The sequence below is a fragment of the Berghia stephanieae genome, chromosome 2 (assembly GCF_034508935.2).
Source record: "Berghia stephanieae isolate SIO BIC M18660-M18661 chromosome 2, UCSD_Bste_1.3, whole genome shotgun sequence".
NCBI classification, from domain to species: domain Eukaryota; kingdom Metazoa; phylum Mollusca; class Gastropoda; order Nudibranchia; family Aeolidiidae; genus Berghia; species Berghia stephanieae.
In genome coordinates, this window is record NC_088361.1 from 97290943 (window position 1) to 97315433 (window position 24491).

Here is a 24491-nt window from a genome sequence, read left to right on the forward strand (position 1 = left end):
TTTCAAAATTTCATTATTGTGCAACTTACGTTACAAATAAGACTGAAGTGTGATAAAAATTGATTTATTATTCATGATAGCTAAAGGTTACTTACCATATAACTCAAGAAACATCCATCTACTCAAATTGGATTCATTTTATTCACGAAATATAAAATAAATTCTGCGAATATAACTAGATACTATTTGTCCATTTCAACGGAAATACACCCAATTAATCGGGTCAAGTCAAAACAACACTGACGACATCGGCAATACCAATCCTAATTTTAGCATCGTCATTCTCCAAGAATAATATCAAATAATAAATTATATATTATATATACTGACATTTACAAGAATGGTGTGTGTTCCATGCTTTCTCATCCCCGTTATTTTATGGATATTCCACAAATTCATTCAACCATGGTTGTCGAAGATATGGAGTAATTCTGAGAATTATGTCACAAGTAACCTGACGTGTCCCATGCCGCAGAAAAAGAAAAAGGTTTGCTTATAATATAATAGTTATCAACCTTTCACTGCTACTATTTCAGAAATTATTACAAGGATGTGGTGAAGGACTCTATATTAATCCTGAAAATATGTGTGCTTTAATTTGAAGTAGATATTTAATCATTTGCCTCAACAAAAGTAAAAAAAAGTATGATTTCCATTTCCATCCTTGGCCAGTTAAAAATAAAGTACAGACTTGACTCGGGACTAAGTTAGAGTCAAGTGTAAAACCTCTCTGGTATAAGATACAGTAGATGAAGATCTAACTGAGATTGAAGCAGTAGATACTTTTTTTCCCACCTCTGGCCCGTTTGAATTGACAATATTATATGTCATAGAGCATCAGATGTATAAGTTCTGAAGTAGACTGGGCAAACGAGTTATCCCCCAAGGACTCAGATCACTCTGCTTCTAAATTCATGGAAGCTGTCAGGGATTCATTCTTAACACAGCACGTTAAGCAACCAACTCACTACCGTTCAGAGCAAAACCCAAATATTTTGGACCTGGTTTTTACAAATGAACATTCAATGATTGACTCAATAAGACATGAGGCTCCACTAGGCAAGAGTCACCACCAGGTTTTATATTTTGACTTTAGATGTTACACAAAGAAATGTTACTCGAACGAACCCCGCTACTGTTTCGATAAAGGCGACTACAAACAGCTTTCTGAATTAGTCTCAGCTGCAGACCTAACACAAAAAATAATAAACCTGTCTGTACTCGATGCATGGACTATTATCAAATCTGAAGTTATGTCTGCAGTGGACATCAGCGTACCAAAAGTTAAAAGTAGTTCAGACAGAACTTCACCTCGGTGGATCAATCCTACAGTCTTGGCAAAACTCAAGAAAAAGAAGCAAGCTTACAAAAAGTACTTAGAAACTAGAGAGGGTGCAGACTATATTAATTACACGAGGGCCAGAAATCAAGCCAAAAGCTCATGCAGAATTGCTGTAAAGGACTATGAGAGATCTATTTCTCGTATGGCTAAAGTGAACCCGAAAAAGTTTTTTGCATATGCTAGAACAAAAACGAAGACTAAAGACGGTATTGCGGATTTGTATGATGATCATAAGACAGCCTCATCTAACATTGACAAAGCCAATATTCTTAACAAGTTCTTTAGCAGTGTATTCACCAACGAGGATCTTACTAATATACCTACATGTGAAAGAAAAAGTGTAAACAACATACTATCAGATATAGAATTCGACAAAGACACTGTAAAGAAGAAACTAGACAAACTCAATATGAACAAGTCCCCAGGACCTGACATGTTCCACCCCCGCGTATTATGTCAGTTGTCAGAAGAACTCTCCGAACCATTAGCGTTACTGTTCCAAAAATCACTTGACTCAGGAACTCTTCCACCCGATTGGAAAGAAGCACAAGTTACACCGTTATTCAAGAAAGGAGACAAGAGTAATCCGGGCAATTATCGACCAGTTAGCCTCACCTCAGTGGTTTGCAAAATAATGGAGAGCATTATTAGAGACTATGTCATAACTCACCTAAAGAACAACAAGTTACTGTCTGAATGCCAACATGGCTTTGTTTCTGGCAGGTCATGTTCAACTAACCTCCTAAAGACTTTAAATGATTGGACAGAGTTTCTCGACCAAGGATCTTCGGTTGACGCAATCTACTTAGATTTTGCTAAAGCTTTTGATTCTGTTCCCCATCAAAGACTCTTAAACAAACTGGAAGCTCATGGTGTACAAGGAAATACTCTAAGCTGGATTAAGCATTTTCTAGTAGGCAGGAAACAGAGAGTTAGCGTGCAAGGCACAGTGTCAAATTGGACAGAAGTTCTTAGTGGAGTGCCACAAGGCAGCGTCTTAGGTCCAACTCTTTTCGTAATCTTCATTAATGATTTACCAAGTATTTTGTCTAGCTCATGTTCAATGTATGCCGATGATACTAAAGTATACAGAAAGGTAAACAATCTAGAAAATAGAGACAGTCTTCAGTTAGATATTGACAATCTAGTCAACTGGGCAGACGATTGGCAACTGAAGTTCAACGCTGGAAAATGCACAGTGCTACATCTTGGAACGAAAAACAAAATCTTTCACTACGATATGAGACAGCATCACTGTAGCGACAGAACAGCTCTGAATAAGTCAAAACTTGAGAAAGATTTGGGAGTACATGTTGATACTAAATTAAAATTCTCAAAGCATATAGAAACACAAGTTAATAAGGCAAACAGAATCCTTGGACTCATCAATAGATCTTTTACCTATTTAGATGCAGCAACTATGAAAATACTATTTACTGCATTAGTCAGACCCCATCTCGAGTTCAGCAACTCAGTATGGTCACCACAATTTGAGAAAGATAAGAAACTTATTGAAGGCGTGCTTCGCAGAGCAACAAAAGTAATTCCTGGGTTGAAAGATAAGCAATATGAGGATAGACTGAAACGTATTGAAATTCCAAGCATGACATACAGACGAGTACGAGGTGATATGATTGAAACATACAAGTTTACACACAGTTTGTATCAAGTCGAGAGTCAACTTTTCGTGTTTGCAAACAATGGAACCAGAGGTCATAATTACAAGCTGCATAAACCAAGGTGTAACACATCGCTTAGGCAACACTACTTTAATCAACGTGTGATCGACCGCTGGAACAGTCTCCCTGAAACGGTGACCAATGCTCCAAGTGTCAACGCCTTCAAAAATAGCTTAGATAGCCACTTAGCAGATTACATGTTTAGCATAGTTGAACCGCCCATTAAGATCCCATCAAAGGGTTAGACGTATATACAGGTCAAAAGATCTGTTAGGGTTAGGGCCTTCAATTTATCAAAAAGTTTATATATTATAGATACAGGTCAAAAGATCTGTTAGGGCTTTTTATTGACTTTTATCTCGATGAACTGAATGCCAAGATCAGCAAAGGCACAAAACGCCTAATACGCTGGAAAACTATACTATACTATACTATACTATAATAATCTCCGTTGGAGGTGTACAAAAACGCACCGTTTTTATGTATCCCCGTAGGGGGTGATGGTAAATTAATGAAAATGTTGCTGCATACGTCCATGAGGGTTAAATAGTTTTAGATTGTAGCACACTGCTTAGTGATTACCGATGTACGTTTATACAATGATAATAAACGAAGTGGTTATTCAGAGTCGACTCTGGATAACTCTAGGCAGTTATTCAGAGTCGACTCTGGATAACTGTAGATGGTTATTCAGAGTTGACCCTGGATAACCATGTGTACAGATATTTAGAGCCGAGTAGCCTATCGAATTATCGAGTTGAGTTCTTGCGAGATGAGTTTCTTTCAATTTGATACCAGTTTACTACGGTTATTTTGTGACTTTGGCAATTTTAGTGCCAAATTCTTAAAACTTGGCGATTTTTCAACTTCAGTCGCTTATAAATAAGAATCTTTAATCAATTGCAAAACATATTCCATCAACAAGCAAATTTAAATTAGCTTATAAACAACCATTTCTTAAATCGATCAGCCTAACTTATTATCTCTCTATTACCAAATGATATCTATAAACATAATATGAAGATAGAAGGGTGGCTGAGAGAGAGAGAGAGAGAGAGAGAGAGAGGATTAATGAATTGATTTTTATTTTTTTTTAAATTGTTTTATAATTAGACACAAGTTGTAATGAATTCTATTAACAAATTCAGAACAATCAAACAAAAACAAAACAAAACTTAAAAAGGAAGAAAAAAAAAAGACACGCTTATAAACCTTATAAAATCGTCAAATGAATGTATTATCATGTTACAGCTAAAAAGTACACAAATATTTACACCGGTTTGCTCCATCCCCTTCCCTTTCGATCATCTTCTCATCCATGGCCACCATGTGTCTTGTGCTGCCTTTGACATTTGGCGCCAGCGTGTCTAGACTAAGGTCATAGATAAAGGAGTGTCACCAAAATTCATGCAACTGAGCAGAGGTGTCAAAAAATGATAGAAGGCATATTATTGTTTTTTTTCCCCCTGAACTACCACTGAGCAGAAAATGTTTGACATGACAAAAAACAACGGAACATTTATGAACAAATCCTAAAATCCCAGAAATCCGCGGAAGATTATCATCACTGGTCCCCACTATATTTTTTTAAATATTTCTTTTTTTTATTTATTTTTTTTTTTTGCAAAATCTCGACAATTTGCAAAAAATTGCAAATTTTGCGGCCGCAATGCAAATCACCGATGCAAAAAACTGCCATGACAGAAGAGACAAGAATATACGAAAAAGTAAAACGATTTTTCCCCGTAGGGTTAAACAGAGGTGGGAGAGAAGAAAAAAAACAAACAGAAAAACCGTGTGGTTGGTAACTGGAAGTTCATCACTCATAACTGTCTACAGTTATTCAGAGTGGACTCCCCGATTCTGAATAACTGTAGACAGTTATTCAGAGTGGACTCCCCGACTCTGAATAACTGTAGACAGTTATTCAGAGTGGACTCCCCGACTCTGAATAACCGTAGACAGTTATTCAGAGTCGACTGAATAACCGGAGAAAGTTATTCAGAGTCGACTCTGAATAACCGCAGCCATAATAAATTAAAGAATAATAACAATAATTTTAAAAATCAAAAGTAAAAAGAAACATGGCACACAAATACTGATCTCAAATAAATAAATAATTTTAGAAAATTAAAATCGAAGTTTTTTAAAAACATGATAAAAAGTTTTTGAAAAAAAAAAAAAAGAAAAACGAAAGAAAAAAAGCAAACAAAAATAAAGTCAATTTTTTAAAAATGTCTACAATGGGAATTGAACCCTGTACTTTCAAGTTAAGAGTCTGACAGCTTGACCACTGTGCTACAGAGCCACCTGACTGTTCATCACATTTAATGTCTTTTTAAAACATTATTTTACCTTCAATGCAACTTCTTTTTTCTGGTTTCATATTTCGATTTTTTAAATTATTATTATTTTTTTATAAATTTATTAACAGACACATCCTCCAAATGTCACAATATAACTTTTGCCATGTCCTAATACAGAAACACGATATCGCTGATGAATTTGGGTGGGATGTGCATGCGTGACGGAGGTGTATAAAAACGATCCGTTAAGATACACCGTCAACGTATAAAAACACTACGATCTTTAAAATCCATCGAAGTGGCAATTCAGACTCTGAATTGTCTCACATGCCCATGGTATTCGGACTCAAATTCCAGCGAGTCAATGAGCTTGTGCAAAAACGGGGAAACACAGTTCTGGCAGAAGGTGGAACTGCTAAAGGCAGAAGAAATTCTGGATACTTTCATAAAATAGTGGTCCCTACCGAGCGGAGTAATTTTTAAGTACTTTCCTTGTCCCTTGAAATGTCTTACATAATAAGTTGAGAGCCATTTATTAAACAATTAAATAACAATCATTACTACTACCCTGCATATCAATCAAGTACTGCTTCATGATCACTAATTTCTGGCACAACTTCCACTTTGTCTATTAGACCTATATGGGCTCAAAGCAATTTACAATGTATTCCAAGACAACGACAACCCTTAACCTGTAGGAAAAGAACCGATGCTAGTAAGGCATCTTGTAAATCTTTTTTTTTACCAGCCAGGTGCTAATTATATGCCACCCACAGCTTGACTTGAACCAAAGAGCTACATGTGTGAAGGAATGTGTCATACCTCAAGACAGCACAGCTCATTTGGGGATCAAAGTTCATATCAGATCTATGCAAGCTGATTAATTGCCAATTTCATCAATAGATGCAAAGAATCGTTGCCATTTCAACAAGTGCCGACTTGGCACAATGAAGTTCTGTTTTTGTGTGTTTTTTTTTTGCTCTTATTACTTAAAAAAAAAAACTTAAGCCAATGATTTTGATATGACCTGTTTACTCGGAATTGATAATACAATTGACCTTTTTTCAATCAACATTTCAGATACCAGAGGCAACTGATACTGGAAACAGTGATATAACAGAGGAAGATAATGGACACAGTAGTGCCTCAACTGATCATTTAAAAGCAGAATGATTTATGATTTTTTTGTAATTTAAAAAGATAAATTTCTTTACATGCGCTGTTCATTTTAATCAGGAATGTTGAGGTATAGTAAAAGTTGAAAATTGAATGGATATTGGCCTACAAAAGAACAATACTATTATATTTAATGAGATTTGTTGTCCTTCTTATAAAAAGGTCTCCTTATTTATAGTGTTGTAATCAGGTTTTAATGTTCACGAAATTAACTTTGTGATATATATGGAACATTATTACTTTCAATCATTTGTCACGATTTAAGGATTCCCCCCCCCCCCCCCCCCCCCCCCCCCCCCCCCCAAATTAGTTTTTAAAAAGCCCTCCTTTTTTTAAGCTTGTCATATCATATAGCACCTTTAATAAAATGCTCACTGATTGGCACTCTGCTCACTTAAGAATCATGTTTATGATAGTTGATAGAAAAGTGGACAGTGTCGCTACCAAAACTTTCGTTTTACATTTGACAGTTATTTAGAAAAATGTTGAACACTCTTTTATTATTTTGTTGGTTTGTTTGTTTGTGATACAGAAATACGGACTCCGTGGAAAAGCAGAGTATCTAATTTGATAATTTCATTCTGATTCATACATAATAGAAAACTATTTATTTTAAAAATCCTTTCCTTATAGGCCTACGGTATTAATTTGTTTTCATCAATATTATACAAATACAAAAAATATTATTTCTAACTTGTAATTTAGTCAGTAAGCAGTTGTGTGGACTGATGCATTATTGCATCAATGGATGTTTTAATTTTTGAAAAATGATAAAATGCACCCATGCAGGATATTCCACAATCAATATTCAGTACATAATATTAACTTGGTTTGTTGATTCTCTCGTGCAAAAATCATAGAGAAGTCTATTTCAGTTAAAGACTTAAATTAGAGACTAATAGATTGATCTGAACATTTATCTATCGTGTGCCAATGGTTAAAACTTTTTTTTTTTTTTAAGAAATAAATAATTAAATTTGTATCTAAGTCTATTGACAAAGTGTAATCAAATTGATCAGAAATGGTCTTTTGTCATGAGAGTTATTTTTTATTTTTTGTTTTTAGTTTGTTTTAAATTTACTTTTGATTTCAATTTTAACTCATCGCACAATCCATTCTTCATATATTCATACTCATGATTAACTTAACGCTTTGCTTAACAATTAAATTCTATATTTTTATATGAGTGGTTTAAAGACCACATTGGAAAGAATATGAAATCAACTTTTATTTCATTTTCATGTTTATATTGTTTAATGTGTTCAAAATAATGAGTGATGAATGCCTAACCATTTAATACAGCTGGTCTTAAAATGGCTTGCAAAAACAAGACGCAATTCAGCAATATTTGTTATGATTGATGTGATATGATTCATTTAAGATTAAGTTGTAGATGTAGCCATGTGCTACTGCTACTACTTACGATGAAAGGCAAACTCAGCATCATATCCATAACAGTTTAAAGGTCTACCTACATATAAAAATCTTAGATTGAGTTGATCGCTACACTTACAAAATATGACGAGTCACGTTTATGAAAGCTCCACAATATGAGAGTTTTTTTAAAAGTTGTTTGTTTAGCATTAGGATTTTGGGGTCCCAATAGCTCAGTTTGTAGAGCACTCTCTTCACAAACAAAAGGATTAAAATTGATCCCAGGTGAAGTCGAGCAGGGCTGGGTCTGTTCCTGTTAGATTTGGCAGACAGTACTTTGCAATAAACTAGCATCCTAACCAAAGGATAGTAAGCAATTGCTAGGAGGAAAGTACTTTGGGATACACTAACGTCCTGTCCAAAGGGTAGGCAAACAATTGCTATTTTTGGTTTCATGCAATACAAACCGAGATAAACTCTGATTCCGATTCTATGGACCTAATGGCTCGTTTAGTTTTTGTTTACATTTACATCCTTTTCAACACATAAGGTTATTAAGTGTCAGCACTAGTACCAAGTGGGTTCGAATGTGGACCTCCCAATTCAAAGTTGAATATCTAACAATTATGCTATTTGGCTTGCCTTCCTTACATTTGAATTTATACTATTTATGCATATTATGTTATAAAACAGCATGTCCTTAACTGCAAATATAGGAGTTGTAAATAAAACATTATCCAAAATACCTAGTCTGTAAGAAGTATATCATGACTTATTGATAGGTTAAATGAGGGCAGTATTAAATTTTCTTAAAACAATCTCGTGGCAGATTGGCTATTTTAGTAATAATAATTGTGAAAGTCAAATGATCTAGCATCTGCTTATCCTTGCATGACTCATCCAATCCACTCTCTACTAAGAGCATTCAATTGTTACTTTTTTAATATTGGCAAGATAAAACAACTACATTTGTGATGGGGTGTAGTAATATTTATTTGATATAATATTTTAATAATAATATTGCAATGAATAAATGGTTGAACTTATATGTGTCAAATTGTTTGTTGTTTTTTCTTTACAAAATTGAATATAGTTTTCATTTGAATTATTTGTTCAGACAGCTTAAATGAATAGAGCACACGACTCTTATAATATGTGACTCATCGTCTCAAAACGGGATTATGTTGGGATGGTTCAGACCCCAGAGAAGCGAGTTTAGAGATGAGAAATAGGACTTTAGAATTGTTTTTACAAGGCAAGAAATAGTAATTTTTATACTCAACCTTAACGAAGAGAAATAAACTCCCATTTTCATATTTGAGGTTATGAATCCGGGTTGGGTCACATTATTGTACCGTATGCAAATTTCTAGTTTCGAATCCAGGGTAAAATTTCTTTTATTTTTGTTTTCATCCAGTATTGATTGAATGGCTGGATTTTAGATCTGGTTGAAAGTAATTTCCGATTGACTAGTTATAGCAGATACCATCCTATCCATAGGATGCAAACAATTCATACTGTCTGTTTAACGCTACAGAAACAGGTTTTCATGTTGACTCTCATACTTAGAGAATTATGGTTCTGTTGGATTATAAAATTATTCTCCCTTAGTTAGTACGTCACCTGTCATGTTGCAATGTATAAGGGTTGTTGGAAATTCCGGACTTTGAGGTTCAAGATAAGTTATAAGTCCAGTCCAACTGTCTCTTTTATAATTGTATCTCTTTTCATCATCATTGCCTTTTTCACTCTGAATCAGGGTATAGGCCACAGACAAACGGTTTCCATCTCTCTCTCTCTATCTTGAGCTAACTTTTTTTTTTATCTCGTTCCATGACTTATCATTTCTCTGTATGTCACTGATCAGCTTCTTTAACTCTTCTCCATGTTCCGCATGGCCTTCCCTTTGATTTCTGCCCAGAGGGTTCTGGTCCAATACTTTCTTTGTTACAGTGGAGTCATTATTTCTAAGGGTGTATCCAATCCACCTCAATCGTCATCTTACTTTTTCCTCTTCCACTGGTTTATGCTGTGATCTTTTCCATACTTCTTCACTCTTAATCCTGTCCATCCAATTTATTCTGAGTAGCTTACGCATGCACATTTTTATGAAAATCTGTATCCTTATACTACATGCCTGCGATGCATTCCAAGTTTCACATCCATACAGTAGGACTGGCTTCACGTTTGAGTTGAAAAATCTCAGCTTTAGTTGAAGGGAGATATCTTTAGTTCTCCCAACTCTGTTCAAAGATATGAATGCAGCCTTTGCCTTTCCAATTCATGCTTTCACCTCTGCTTCCGTGCCTCCATCTTTATTGTATACTCCCAAAGTAGCAGAAAGTATATCTTCAAGTTCTTGATCTTTTACTTTGATCTGCTCCCTTTGATGCATATCTATCCTTAAAACCTTTGACTTTGTAGGGTGAATTCTCAAACAAATAGATTAATTGGTTGCTCATTCCTTGCAGGCAAAATTTAAGGTGGGTTGTCTAGTGGTGGTCTGTTCAGACGTCAGTCGAAATGTTCTCTCCATCGCTTAGATTGAGCCTTTTTCCAAAAATAGTTTTCCCATCTTTATCTTAGACTGGTACCTCTGGTTTCCCATATTATCGAGCAAGTGTCTTGGTAGTTTGATAAATGATCCTCATGTGTCCTCTTGTCGCTGCTGCATCTGCTTTGTCTGCATGCCTGTTCATGAGTGCTTCCTTGTCTTTCTTCACATATCTTCTGACTTTCTTAGCTGTGGCTCGATACTGCTTTTGTGCGTCCTGTCTTGAAGCCCTTGTCCGACTTGCATTCACTTGTTCCTTCCCTGTTCTCCTCTTTTCAATCAGCTCCAAGGTGATTGGACTTGTCCACTCTTTATGTTTCGATTTCTTTACACCCAACACCTCGTGACAAGTTGTTATGTAGACTTCCTTGATCTTTGTCCAATGTGACTTTACGTCTATGTCCTCAAGATCAGCTAGAGGTTGGAATCTATTACTCAATTGCAGTTTGAACTCCTCATTCTTTTCCTCATCTAGTGCATTTACCTGGAATTTTCTTCTTGTGTGTGATCTGGTCCCATGTTTTCTGAGTCAGAGCTTAAGCTTTGCCAATAGCAGTTGGTTATCTGATCCAACATCTGCCCCTCTCCCTACTGACACATCCTCTAATGAACGTCTGAATCTTCGAGAATTACAAAAATGATCGATCTGATTCTCTGTCACACCATCTGGCGTATCCTTCCTCTTATGGAGAAACACGGATCCTCCAATCACCAAAATGATGAACGCACAAAAATATGCAAGTCTCTCACCATTGTCTTTCATCTCTCCCATGCCATGATTACCACTGATAACTTCATATCCTACGTTATTCTGTCCCATCTTAGCATTGGCATCTCCCATCAATATGTTGATGTCCTTCCTTTGCAGCTTGTCAATGGCTTGCCGCAGAAATTAAATGTATCTTTGTCCTCATTTGTTGGGGCATAGATCTGTACAATGTTCATGTTGATATTCTTACGCCATAATGATCCTTCCTTCGTGTTGTTCCCATCCTCTCATTTTAGGCAAACTTGCTGAAAATTATTCCTACTGGGTGGGGATCCTGACCTCCCATAGCGGGCAGGGAGGTATATACTGTGTCGTCTATCCCCTTATATCTGTTTTCCAACATGCTTTCTGTCTTTGTCTTGGAATGAGTGGCCCTGGTTGAAGTCCTGGCTGGGGAGAAACAGTCTAATGCATAGTTATTGTTTTGGGAGATGATATTTTTTCCCTTGTAAATCATCTCTCTGTTTTGCATTATTATATTTGTTATTTTGAATGCATAGTGTAAGCATTTGAGTGTATTCCTCTTTGTTGGATTTTGTGCTTGTGTACGGATGAGACTTATAGGTGATCTCAAACTAAGTACATTGGTGGTATGCTCTTGGAATCTACATCTGATCCCTATTTGTTCCTAGTTCCCCTTTGTCTTACTTTTTCTTGGGTGCTTTAATTGTAATTCTCGAACTTTTTACTATCCCATTTTCTTCCTTTTTACTGGCACTGATATAACTTAAATGTGTTGCAAGCGCTGTAAAACCCTTATAAAACAAAAACAAACAAAAAATAGTCCTACTCCCAGTGTATGAAACCCGTCTCCTCTTCCAGCATATATAAAATCTTCTCCCCAGACGTGAGATTATTCGGTTCAGATTGTATCCAGTTGGTTTCGCTTACTCAAAGTATATGCAGCCTGTATCTTCTCATCTCCGTCACAACTTGGGAGCTTTTTCCTGCTTCATAAATGGTGTGAACGTTCCCTGACGCAATTCGAAGCTGCATGTTTGGCGAAGACGTCATCCGGTCAACAGAGTCCTTTCGGCTTTGTTGTCCTTCATAAATTCTCCCATTGTGGGATCCTGTGCTGGTGTCTGGAAGAGACTTCAAGGTGATCTCGAACTAAGTAGGACTGATGATATGCTTTTGGAATTACATCTGGTCCGTATTGGAACCAAAATTCTCATTTGTCTTGCTTTTTCTTGGGTACAGTACCTTTACTTGTAGCTATTTTAAAAAATGACTAACACTTGTTCTTCCGTTTTACTGGCTTTGGAGTTACCTAAATGTGTTGCAAGCGCCGCAAAACCCTTTTTAAAAAAACAAACCTCTCTCTCTCTGTATGTCATGTATGTATATGTGTGCACACGCCTGTTTTTTCTAGGATGGTTGTCGGCAATAATAATAGAGCTTTATTTGATCTTTGTTTTTGTTTTTTCATGCTTGTCCTGGTCTGGGATCCTTCGAGTTGAGTGGGACAGTTCGTAGATGTGCCTTCGGTTTCTGTTTTCTTTTTTTTTTTCTGTGATGATGTATTTTATCAGCTCTGTGTCGTCTTCCCACCTGTAGGCATCTGGGTGGAGGAATGAGATTGAGTACATGGATAGATTGAAACTTTAAATTTATATACAGTGTATATATAAAAGAAATAGCACATACCCATACCCTTCGTCTCACTATCTCTGTGACTCATCTGGCTCGATAATATAGTAGTGTTGGTTTGATATTTCCACACAAATTCTCTCCCTCCCTCCCTCTCTCTCTCTCTCTCTCTCTCTCTCTCTCTCTCTCTCTCTCTCTATCTATCTATCTCTCTCTATCTCTCTATCTCTCACACACTGGGTGGGGTTCCTGACCTCCCATAGTGGGAAGGGAGGTACACACTGTGTCTTCTATCCCCCTATATCTGTTTTCCATCTTGCTTTCTGTCTTTGTCTTGGAATGAGATTACTTGGTTTTGTCCTACCCCTGGCCAGAAATCCTGGCTGAGAGGGAGACAGTCAAATGTCTAATTAGTTTTTGGGGATGGTATTTTTTTCCTTGTAAATCATCTCTCTGTTATATACCGTATCATGTTTTGTATACATATTATATATGATTTGTAAACATTTGAGTGTATTCCTCTTAGTTGGGACCTGTGCTTGTGTCTGGATGAGACTTTTAGGTGATCTCTAAGTACTTTGATAGTGTGCTCTTGGAATCTACATCTGTTTCCTATTTTAACCAATTCCCCTTTTGTCTTCATTTTTCTTGGATGCTTTAATTGTAATTCTAGAACTTTTTACTCTCCCATTTTCTGGGTGGGGTTCCTGACCTCCCATAGTGGGCAGGGGGGTACATACTGTGTCTTCTATCCCCTTATATCTGTTTTCCAACATGCTTTCTGTCTTTGTCTTGGATTGAGATTACTTGGTTTTGTCCTGGCCCTGGCCGGAGTCCTAGCTGGAAGGGAAACAGCCAAATGCATAGTTATTGTTTTGGGAGATGATATTTGTTTCCTTGTAAATCATCTCTCTGTTATGTATTATTATATTTTTATTTTGAATTTATAATGTAAGCATTTGAGTGTATTCCTCTTTGTTGGATTTTGTGCTTGTGTCCGGATGAGACTTATAGGTGGTCTCAAACTAAGTACTTTGATAGTGTGCTCTTGGAATCTACATCTGATCCCTATTTGTTCCCAGTTCCCCTATGTCTTACTTTTTCTTGGGTGCTTTATTTGTAATTCTAGAACTTTTTACTATCCCATTTTTTCCCTTTTTACTGGCGCTGATATGACCTTAATGTGTTGCAAGCGTCGTAACTCTCACACACACACATACACTCTCTCTCTCTCTCTCTCTCTATATATATATATATATATATATATATATATATATATATATATATATATATATATATAATATATATATTTGTATTATCTATCTATCTCGCCCTCTTTCCTGAAATGCCACTATGCAAGGGAACCAAGCAATAGATTCCGAGTAGTTTTTAATTATTTAGGGTTGTCTCCCATGTAACATAAATGAAAAATATTTTTGTACTTGACAAAGCTCTTCTCTCTTCATTACTTTAAGAAAAAATACAAAACAAACAACAACATTAAAAGACAATTTTAAAATACAACAACAACAAAAAACAAAAAGAAAAAAGAAAAACCAACAAAAAAAAAACAAAATCGAACAAAAACAACAGCAAAAAATCACCAGAAAGGTCATGCCGCTGACTTTGTGCAAACATACAATAGGTAAACCACCGTCTCAATACGGTATTATGTCAGGGTAAATTAGATGCTGAAAATAGAACTTCAAACCAAAGATGTGAGACTAAACTTAAATTTATACGTTTTGTTGTGAGGAAAATAATAAAGTCTCTTTAAAAAAAAAAAAAACAAAGGAAAAAGCTATCATTTCATAGTGCTAATTATTTTGTTAACCGATTAACTGCTGTACCATGGAAAGACACGTATTTAAATTTAAACATTTGGCCAGAAAATTCGTCCTTCAATATCGATTGATTTAAATGACCCTCATTTTGGCAACAACAAAAAACTCTCAAACCTGGGACTTGCGAGGTCCCAGCTTTGAGAGTTTTTGCCAAAAAGTATTCCTTCAGAGCCAAGGAGCCGGAGTTTATCCCGTTTCTATAACGTGAAACGGAAAATAGCAATTGCTTGCTATCCTTTGGATCGGACGCTAGTCTATCGCAAACTACTTTCTGCCAAATCTAACAGAACCAGCTACCCATTCACTGCTGGGTGGACAGGGGGTAAAAAATCATCTCGACTGCACCCGGGATTGATCTTGGTCCCTTTGGGGTGTGAAGCGAGTGCTCTACCATCTGAGCTATCGGGAGTCCCTGAGAGTTTTTGCCAAGATGAGGGTTATTTAAATCGATCGTGTATTTGAAGGACGAGTTTTCTGGAAAAATGTTTTAATACCTGCGTGTTTTTTTTTTCCAGAGATCGGCAGTTAACTGGATAAAAGTAAATTTTCTTGGTCTAGTTCATTCCTACTTAATACCAGATTTACGGGATGGGTCACATATTCCCATTATTTAGGACCATATAGGTATATTGGCTTTCTTTTATTTACTTATCCGTGGTCTGCGCTTATATGCACGTTGCCTATCATATGCCTCCACGACGATCTATCCTGTGCCTCCCTTGTGTACTCTGAGTTTGTAGGGATTTTGCTCGTTGACAGCTCTAAGCTGGTCAGGAACGTCAACCTCTGACGACCACGAGCTCTTTTTTCCTTCTATGTGACCACTAAGTCACTAAGCGTTAGGCTTTCAATGTGCCCTCGTCGACATACGTGGCCAAGAAAGCCCATTTGCCTTATTCTGATGGTTTCACAATATGTGGTTACATAGAATAAGGCTTTTTTTTTTATTGGTCTTTATTAAATATCCCAACATGTCCATAGGTTCTGAAATTCAGAAAATTTTCGGAAATTGTTGTCTACTTATCTTATTAAAAAAAAAAACAACGAAATTTGGTCAATTAATTGAATGATTACTAGAGGCATATAAGTCAAGCGATTTTAGCGCTGTTAGTGACCAGATGGTGACAATGATAGCAAAACACTTACTTCATCGCTGTATTGTGGATAAAGTTTTATACTAATCCCACTCAACCAGGAAAGAATGAATATCTGGCAATTGGTAGTGAAAGATATGCCTAACAGGCGATTGTAGTTTATGAAATAAAATTGATTTTCATACGGTCTGTTGGGGGTGGAGATAGATGAAATGTTATGAAGCGCACTGAGCATGGTGAGGCCGTAGAAAAGCTTTAAATTAATGCACAAAGATTTGATATGTATTTGTCCTAATGTGTCTATAATTCAAAACTTTGGGTGGGGTCTTTTGACCTCCCATGGTGGGCACGAGGTCATTGGCTGTGTCTTCTATCCCTCTACATATATCTGTTTTCTGAATTGCTCTGTCTTTGTCTTGGAATGTAATTACTTGGTTTTGTCATGGCACTTGCCGGAGTCCTTGGCAAAGAGGGAAACAGTCAAATGTATAGTATTAATTTTGGGAGGTGATATTTATTTACCTTGTAAATAATCTCTGTGTTATGTGCTGATAGTTATTTTTTGTTTGTTTTGAACACATCTTGTAAACTTTTGAGCGTATTCCTCTTATTTGGATCCTGTGCTGGTGTCTGGATGAGACTTTTTAGATGGTCTCAAACTATGTATGCATTGATGGTATGCTGTTGGAATCTATTGTTTCCTATTTGAACCAATTTCACTTAGTCTTACTTTTTCTTGGATGTTTTAATTGTAATTCTATATTTATATTTTTTTTTACTATCCCATTTTGTCCTTTGTTACTGGCGCTGATTTGACATAAATTATGTCTCGCAAGCGTCGTAAAACTCTTTAAATCAACAATCAAACAAAAATTAAAAACTGGCTTTATCAATATGATACATGTAATAACATGTTTAGTAAGCCTGATACACCTTAAAAAAAATACAAACCGCTCTATTTGTAATGAAAAACAGTTTAAGGTTGGCAGAAGAGGGAGGGGTTACATTGGCACCAGAGCCAATGGTTCTAAATCGATCTTCAGTCGTGAATCTCTTCCCTAGATCATTTTTATCCTTTTCATGTGGCTTCGTGTCCTTGATCTGAAATAAAGCCATTTAGTTTCGCCCTGGCATTGTTAGGGGCATTTTGCTGAGAGGAAGACTGTCAGAGATGATAATTACACTCCAACTCGAATACAGTATAGGGAATGAGATTAGCGGAAGAGTAGCGTCCCTTGATTGGACGTCACCCATAGTCTGTGACGTCACTTCCGCCGGTGACGTCACAGACTATGGGTGACGTCCAATTAAGGGACGCTACTCTTCCGCTAATCTCATTCCCTATTCTCTGGATTCTAACACGCCGAATTCCAACACACATTGCATGCACGCTGGAGCTCACTCACTCACTACCTCAATCCTCTCCGGGCCTGCTGGCACTTGAGGCGATGCAAGGGATCTCCACCTGGTCCTGTCAGCAGCTATCCTTGGGGCCATCTCGAGGGACAGGCCTCTCTGCTTTAGGTCCCTCTCTACGGTATGTCTCAGAGTCTCCTTGGGGCGGCCTCGCTTCCTCTCTCTTTCGGGTGTCTATCACAGAGCCTTCCTTGTCAGCGTTTCATCAGGTCTGCGACAGACATGCCCCATCAGGTCCTCTTTTGAGATTGTGTTTGACCAGAATATCTTGAAGATTCATGACTGAGATGGAAGCAGTCAAATGTTTAGTAATAATTTTGAGAGATGATATTTTTTCCCTTGTTATGTATTGTTAGTTATATATTCTGTTTTGGATATATTATGTAAACATTTATTGAGTGTATTCCTCCTGGTGAGTTCCTGCGCTGGTGTCTGGATGAGACGTTTAGGTGATCTCAAACTAAGTACATTGATGGTAAATTCTTGGAATCTACATCTGTTCCCCATTTAAACCATTCCCCTTTTCTTCCTTTTTTCATGTCCTTTTAATTGTAATTCTATAATCTTATTACTATCTCATTTTCCTCCTTTTTACTGGCGCTGAAATGACCTAAATATGTCGCAAACGCCGTAAAATCCTTACAAACAAAACAAAACAAACATCTTTTTATTTTCTTTTTTTCTCGTTTTTAAAAATATTTTCTTGATGCACGAGGAGGAAAAAACAACAATTTTTGATATAATATTTGTGTGTGTGTGTGGGGGGGGGGGGGGGGGGGGGGGGGTGGGTGTGTGTGTGCGTGTGTATATTTTAAAAATCTATTTATTTATTTTGCTTTGTTTTGTTTATTGTGTGCCATTGTCATTCTCTGTTCTTTTCAAAATTATGTTTAAAGACGACTTGTCAACCTTCTATCACAATTGCGGGCTCTCATTTTATGTATTGACTTCCTCTTGCTTTCTGTCGGTTTTCTTTAATGAGACCATAATCACGATTCAGCTGGGCCTTGGGTAGAATATTTAGATTCCAAAAACATAAATTATTTTTTTTTAAAGCAGTTCATAGAAATTAAGAAACGAATGGATACATAAATAAATAAGTAAATAAATATATAAATAAATAAATAAATAAATAAATAAATAAATAAATAAATAAAAGGAACACACGACATATGCTCCTTCTTAAGGGCGTTGAATTTACCTTAAAGTGAGCAAGCACCTTAAAATACATAATTTCTCATTTTACATAAATCATCCATTGGTCATAATGTATAGTCGTGAAGTCGGCCATCTTGTGTGTAATGCTGTTAACAATATGCCGTTCTATTTTTCACACCATGTATTTATAGACCTTAACACACAAGACAAATAAAATGACAAACTGTTTTGGTGGATATCCCCTGCCATAATTTAACACAAGTGCGAGCAGGACCCCATTGGTGAAAGGATAGAAGGAACATCTTTCCGACCAGTCATGCATGACCAATTGAGTCAACGTGGATTATGTTAATCCATTTTTATGGCCATTGAATACCTTTGCCGACGCTGTGACGTCCATCGCCGAGACAGCTAAAGATCCCGACAGGATTTACTCCTCGTCAGGGGGACGCCGGGGACAGGGCCCACTATAACTCAAACCCTGACATCTTCTCGATCCCTTGGGCTAGAGCCTGCTAGGTCTTCCTTTGTGAAGTTTTTTTTTTTAGCTATCTATAATATAACGTACTTATTTACTCTACCTGTATAGTTAGATCATACACATTGGACATATCGCTCGCCAAGAGGAAATAGGGATCATAATATAATGTACTGTCATTTGCATAAATTGGTCTTTAGTTATACCGTGATGGATTAGCATGAAAAAGTAGAATGAATGCGAAATTTTGGGCAAAGAGACAAAGTGTTTGGTCATTAAATTATGGTTGTGTGTGTGTGAAACATATTATGGAATAGGCTTTGTTGACGCTGTCGTTTATAACAATTTCTATCATGTATCTGTGTCATTTTTTACAATTTGAAATGTCTTCAAAATGATCCAAAATCAAGAGTTTTATTCACAACTGTCAAAACTTATGATACATTTTAATTTATTCATCACTTTTTAGTTTGACCTGAAGATTTGCCCATAATTTTCATAATCATGGTACCAAGTTAATGTGTTTATCTTCCATTGGAAAGATCCATTATCAGTAGTAAAACAGCAACAGGCCATGTAATTGAGATATGAGGGCAAAAAGACCGTTTGATTTTTATTATTAATTTAAATTGACTTCAACCTTGAAACACACACACACACACACAAACACACACACAAACAGCAACAACAATAACAACACAACAAAACATAAATAAATAAACAAAACAAAAACATCAAGTAAATCGAACGTCTTTATCAGCATCCACTCGTATTACATGTACTAGCAGGTATTCCCGTTCTACGAACGGAGACCCAGAGGGCTAAGCTACCTTATTTGTGAAACAAATAATACGCATTGACGTTAAAAACGTGAACTGAGACCGAAACGTTTTCAACTTACTATAGATCTATGCGTCTGTATTATGTAACTTTAAAAAATATACTTCCTTATTCCAACTGCCTCATACCAACAACAACAACAACAACAACAACAAAAATTGAAACCCCAAAACTTATAACCCTAGTTTTTGCCAACCAATTTGCACTAAATTCGGACAGAAGTTAGCTGAAGTATCCGGATTAATGGAAATCTAAATAATCAGAATAATTGTCGAATTCAAAGTCGAATAGATGAAATAGATAATTTGGTGAAAGAATCTATTGTCATTGTTGAGTCCTAATCCACATAATAGGGAATTAATAGGGAAAATCTAGTCCTAATCCACATAATAGGGAAAATAATAGACACATTTGGAACTGCAGACAAAGTTCCATGGCGGGAAGACCTCATAAATGTGATCCATCGTTTCATAGCGGTCGGGAGGAACTAGTTGCTGGAAATTGAATGTGTAGCCACAGTTATCGGACTTGTTAACAATAATCGTTATAGTGGAAAATAGATACAATTTCTTAAATTCCAAAAAAATTCAAATTATATTTCAGGGTGAGACTTTATGGTCTAGTGATATGACACTCGCATTTGAACTATTACGTCCCGGGGTGTATGACATTTGCAGCACTCATTTCGAACAATAAAGATAAAACAAATATTACATTGTCGGTATTACTGTTGACAAAGGCCCTTATTGGTATTATCTTTGTGGCACTGATTTTTACAATTGATACTTTCGATATTAATGTTTTGTGAACTTTATGATAAACTAATCATTGTTTTCGCCGAAATAAGACATGAATACGTTGTTAGTAATTTATTTTAGGGTTGGTTTTAGAGTTTAGTGACTCCTTGCTAAATTACAAATAAATGCATAAACAGAATGCGTTTACGTTGTCATGTACAAAACTGGATTCAGCATTGGTATAAAACGCATCTACGCGGTGAATTCTTTCCATTTGTCAATAATTGCACGATCAGAAGGATGTCTTCGAACTTTGGAGAAACAACTAAAGGCAAATCTGCCATTTCTCTCGATGGCTTTCTCTTCAAGTTAGAGAAAATTGGCGCGACATCCAAGAATTGGCAGTATGTTAATAAATACTGCAATGTCAAAATAACGCCACCGCTTGACTCACCTGAGGCATTTCATAATAAATTGAATAACACGTTTTCATAATGTTTAGGACGTCATGCTGATAAACACGTTCAAGACTAACGATACAAAGAACACAAGACCTGCAAGAAAACAAGAAATTGACATGGATGATGGATGAAAAAAGAAAAGATGGGAAAACATACATTGATCGGATTAGTTACAATGGTCTGCCAATCACCTCTCTATAAATATCGAATGTCTCATTTGTTTAAAAATTGTCCAATCTTTAAATAACGATATTCTTATTAAAACGAAGTCCACGTTACATTAATTTTGAAAAAGTTATGCTTTCATCATTCTATCTTTATTAACATTAACCAACCCCCCCCCCCCCCCCCCCCCCCCCCCAAAAAAAAAAAAAAAAAAAAAAGAAAAAAGAAAAAAAAAACAAAAAAAAAAACAAAAAAAAACTCAAGCTTTTTATATAGTGCAATATCCACTAAACGTGCTCAAAGCGCCTTACAAAGGGTCCCTGACCAAAACAGCAACACGTAACATGTAGAACGAGACGTGACGCCTGTTAGGCGATATTACAATTTTTTTCGATAGAGACAACGTTGTTGACTCATTTTGCGCGTGGATATGGTGAGAGAATGTGAGTAAAGAGCCTTTTTCCAAGGAATCAACTATGCGCCGTGCGAGGCTCGAACCCAGGACATTCCGATCCGAAAGTGAGTGTCATACCACAAGACCACTTAGCCGCACACATATATATTGCGGCCTTATGAGTATATATGTATCATGTAAACTCATTTGACATTCCCAAGCCTGTAAGGCAGTGGGGGGTATTTTTGTTGTAACCAGGTGTACTTTGTATGTCACTGATATAGATGGTTGGGCAATATTTTGGCTGCAAGTTCACAATATTGATTATTTTCACAAGTGCCGAAAATTAAATATGAAAAATATGAACGAAAATCAGTCATGCTGCAATTAATTGTAAATTTTATTTTTTTGGAGTGACGCAAATGACAACCTCCCATGTCGCGAGTTCGACTAACGTTCTTGGCGGCGAACATGCTCTTAACTCACATTTTCTCACCGTACTCAGGTGTAAAACGAGTACTTAACCAGTAGCGCGTTGTTTCTGCAGCAAAATAAATGTAATATCGCCTCACACGAGTCTCGTCTTATAATATGTCAAGTGTTGCTATTGGCTCTTTGAGCAAATTGATTTAGTGGATAAAGTAGTCCTTCAGAGCCATTCGGCCCATGGAGCCGGAGTTTACCCCGGTTTCTGTAGCGTGAAACGGACAATAGCAATTACTTGCTATCCTTTGGGATCTGGAAATAAATATCGACTTCACCAGGGATCGGTCACCTTTGCGTGTGAATCGAGTGCTCTGCCAACTGAGCTATCGGGACCCCCGATTAGTGGACACTGCGCAATATATATACCCTAGCTGGGAGGGAAACAGTCTAATGTATAGTTAGTTTTGGGAGATGCTATTTTTTTTTCATTGTAAATCATCTCTCTGTTATGCATTTTATTATGTTTTATTTACATATTATATATGATTTGTAAAAATTTGAGTGTTTTCCTCTTAGTGAGGACATGTGCTTGTGTCTGGATGAGACGGGACACATCGAGTTAGTGGGATGGGGAAAGATTTGTATCATGAGAGCGTAATAATCAATGCAATGTCTACAACACGGTGTGCGATCCTAGTTGTATTTTACTCTCTTGTTACCATTTTATCTCGTGTTCATATGCTTAGGCCAGTTTACATTGCTTGATTTCCAAACAAATAGAACTCGGGGGGCAATGTGCAATTCTTTTGTAGCAGTAGCTATCATTTAAACCATTTTAATTAAAGATACCAGTGGGAGGTGCTTTGTTCAAATAAATGTTTCCGATTTGTTTTCTTTTTACAGATTCTTGCGATTAAAGATTGGAAGAAAAATAATAGTTGCTTTAGTTCGTCAAAATATAATAGGCTTTGTGTCTCTCCATGAGATCAGTGTAAAATATGAAATATTACCATCTTAACATTCTGACACTAAGATAGACACTAATTACGTTGAAGAGCTTTTGTTGCCAATAATACAAAATCATAAATAAAACAATCAATCAACTCTAGACTCGTCTAAATAAGTAATAATATATAACACTTGTATAAGGCATGATTGTGACTATGTCATGCTCTATGCGCTTCACAGTTACACGTATGACAATCTAAATAGTACTAACACTCTCTCAAACACACACAAACACACACACACACACACACACACACACACACAGGCGGACTTTCAGTTATCATTCAAAAGATGGAAACATCGATATCAACACTAACAGAGACTTAAAAATATGGAGTTTTTGTTGTGTGTGTGTTTTTTAAAAAGTTTATTTATTTATTTAAATTTTGTTAAAGGGATGCTTTAGCTTTGATTTAAAATCATCTACACTCAACCTTCCATGAATAGCCTTGCCAAAAGGACAAAACTGTGCACGAAAATTCTAAAAACCATAGGTTACGTCATAACCACGTTCAAACAAAAGAGAAAAAAACAATTGAGACAATACATTGCAACCTTAAATTACAGACAATCTTTATCTCTTTTCTATTCTCTATCTACATTTTGCTTTGGTTTTAAATATACAAGGGGCTATGTGGCGTCCCGCGTGGTGGCGTCGCAATGCCCTTAAATCCGACCCACATCAGCCCGACTTCGTCTAGTTCCTCATGCATTAAGGTCGACTGCTAATGACATTGATTGCACCTGAAGGTCTGCGTTTTATGGCAAACCGGGGAAACCTTCGCTGGGCGATTTCAACTAGAGCAGCGCCGCAAAGCCATCATTACCGGTTTAAGTTGCCCGGTAAAGATTACCGGTTTTCAGCACCCATCAATCTCTTATCCTTCGTTTGTCTCGGGGTTTGTTTTTTTCACTCGCCGACTCGCATCGAATTCCAAATGATCTTGTTCACCCTCCATAATATCGGAGGTATACTAGAGTGTTTTAAACCTTTTTTTTTTTTTAGTTTTTATTTTAGTTTTTTTTTTTATTTTTTAAATTTTTGAACGCTTATATATGTCACAGCAATTTCCCCACGGAAGTGCTTTCTCATTTTTATTGTCGACTTCTCTGTCTTAATCCTTTATTGTCTTCTTTCACAAACTGGGGCAAACCTGGTTTAACCCACACTATCACGTTTCCCCATGTGACGACGCGAGAACTGTTCCTTGGAAATACGCGTAGACAACTAAGCATCGTATACTATGTTCTTCTCAGATTTTTTTTTTTGGATTTTTCCTTCTTTTTTATTTTGGTCGGGGGGGGGGGGGGGGGGGGAGGTTAATTATATCAAGTTATCCTTGTGAGATAGTATAATATAATGAGAACTATAGGGCATAGAGAAGTGCTAGATGAAAACAAAGAATAAAAACATCACGGGGCCAGAGAGCCAAACTCGGAATCCAATAGGATTCAACAGTCATGATGTCACTTCCCTCGTAATGACGCATAGTAACTTAGTAACTGGCTCTAAACTATCGGAACAATGGCGGACGCCCTTATGCAATATTTCTCCGACGAGCATAAAAGTGTATCCAGAGGAGAAACACATTATAAATATGATCATGTTTTGACTTTTATACATTCTGATCATATGACATATGAAAAGTTCTAGCCAGCATGAAGAATAAAAAGTAC

General features: G+C 36.5%; 1 protein-coding gene across 1 annotated transcript; it reads left to right on the forward strand.

Moving 5' to 3' along the window:
• Nucleotides 1-31: 31 nt before the first annotated feature.
• Nucleotides 32-8925, forward strand: LOC144965971 (UPF0729 protein C18orf32 homolog). Its single transcript, XM_078901889.1, has 2 exons — nt 32-487; nt 6408-8925. Exons 1-2 carry the CDS (start codon nt 341-343, stop codon nt 6498-6500), a joined length of 240 nt encoding a protein of 79 aa, XP_078758015.1. The 5' UTR covers nt 32-340; the 3' UTR covers nt 6501-8925.
• The last annotated feature ends 15566 nt before the right edge of the window (nt 8926-24491 follow it).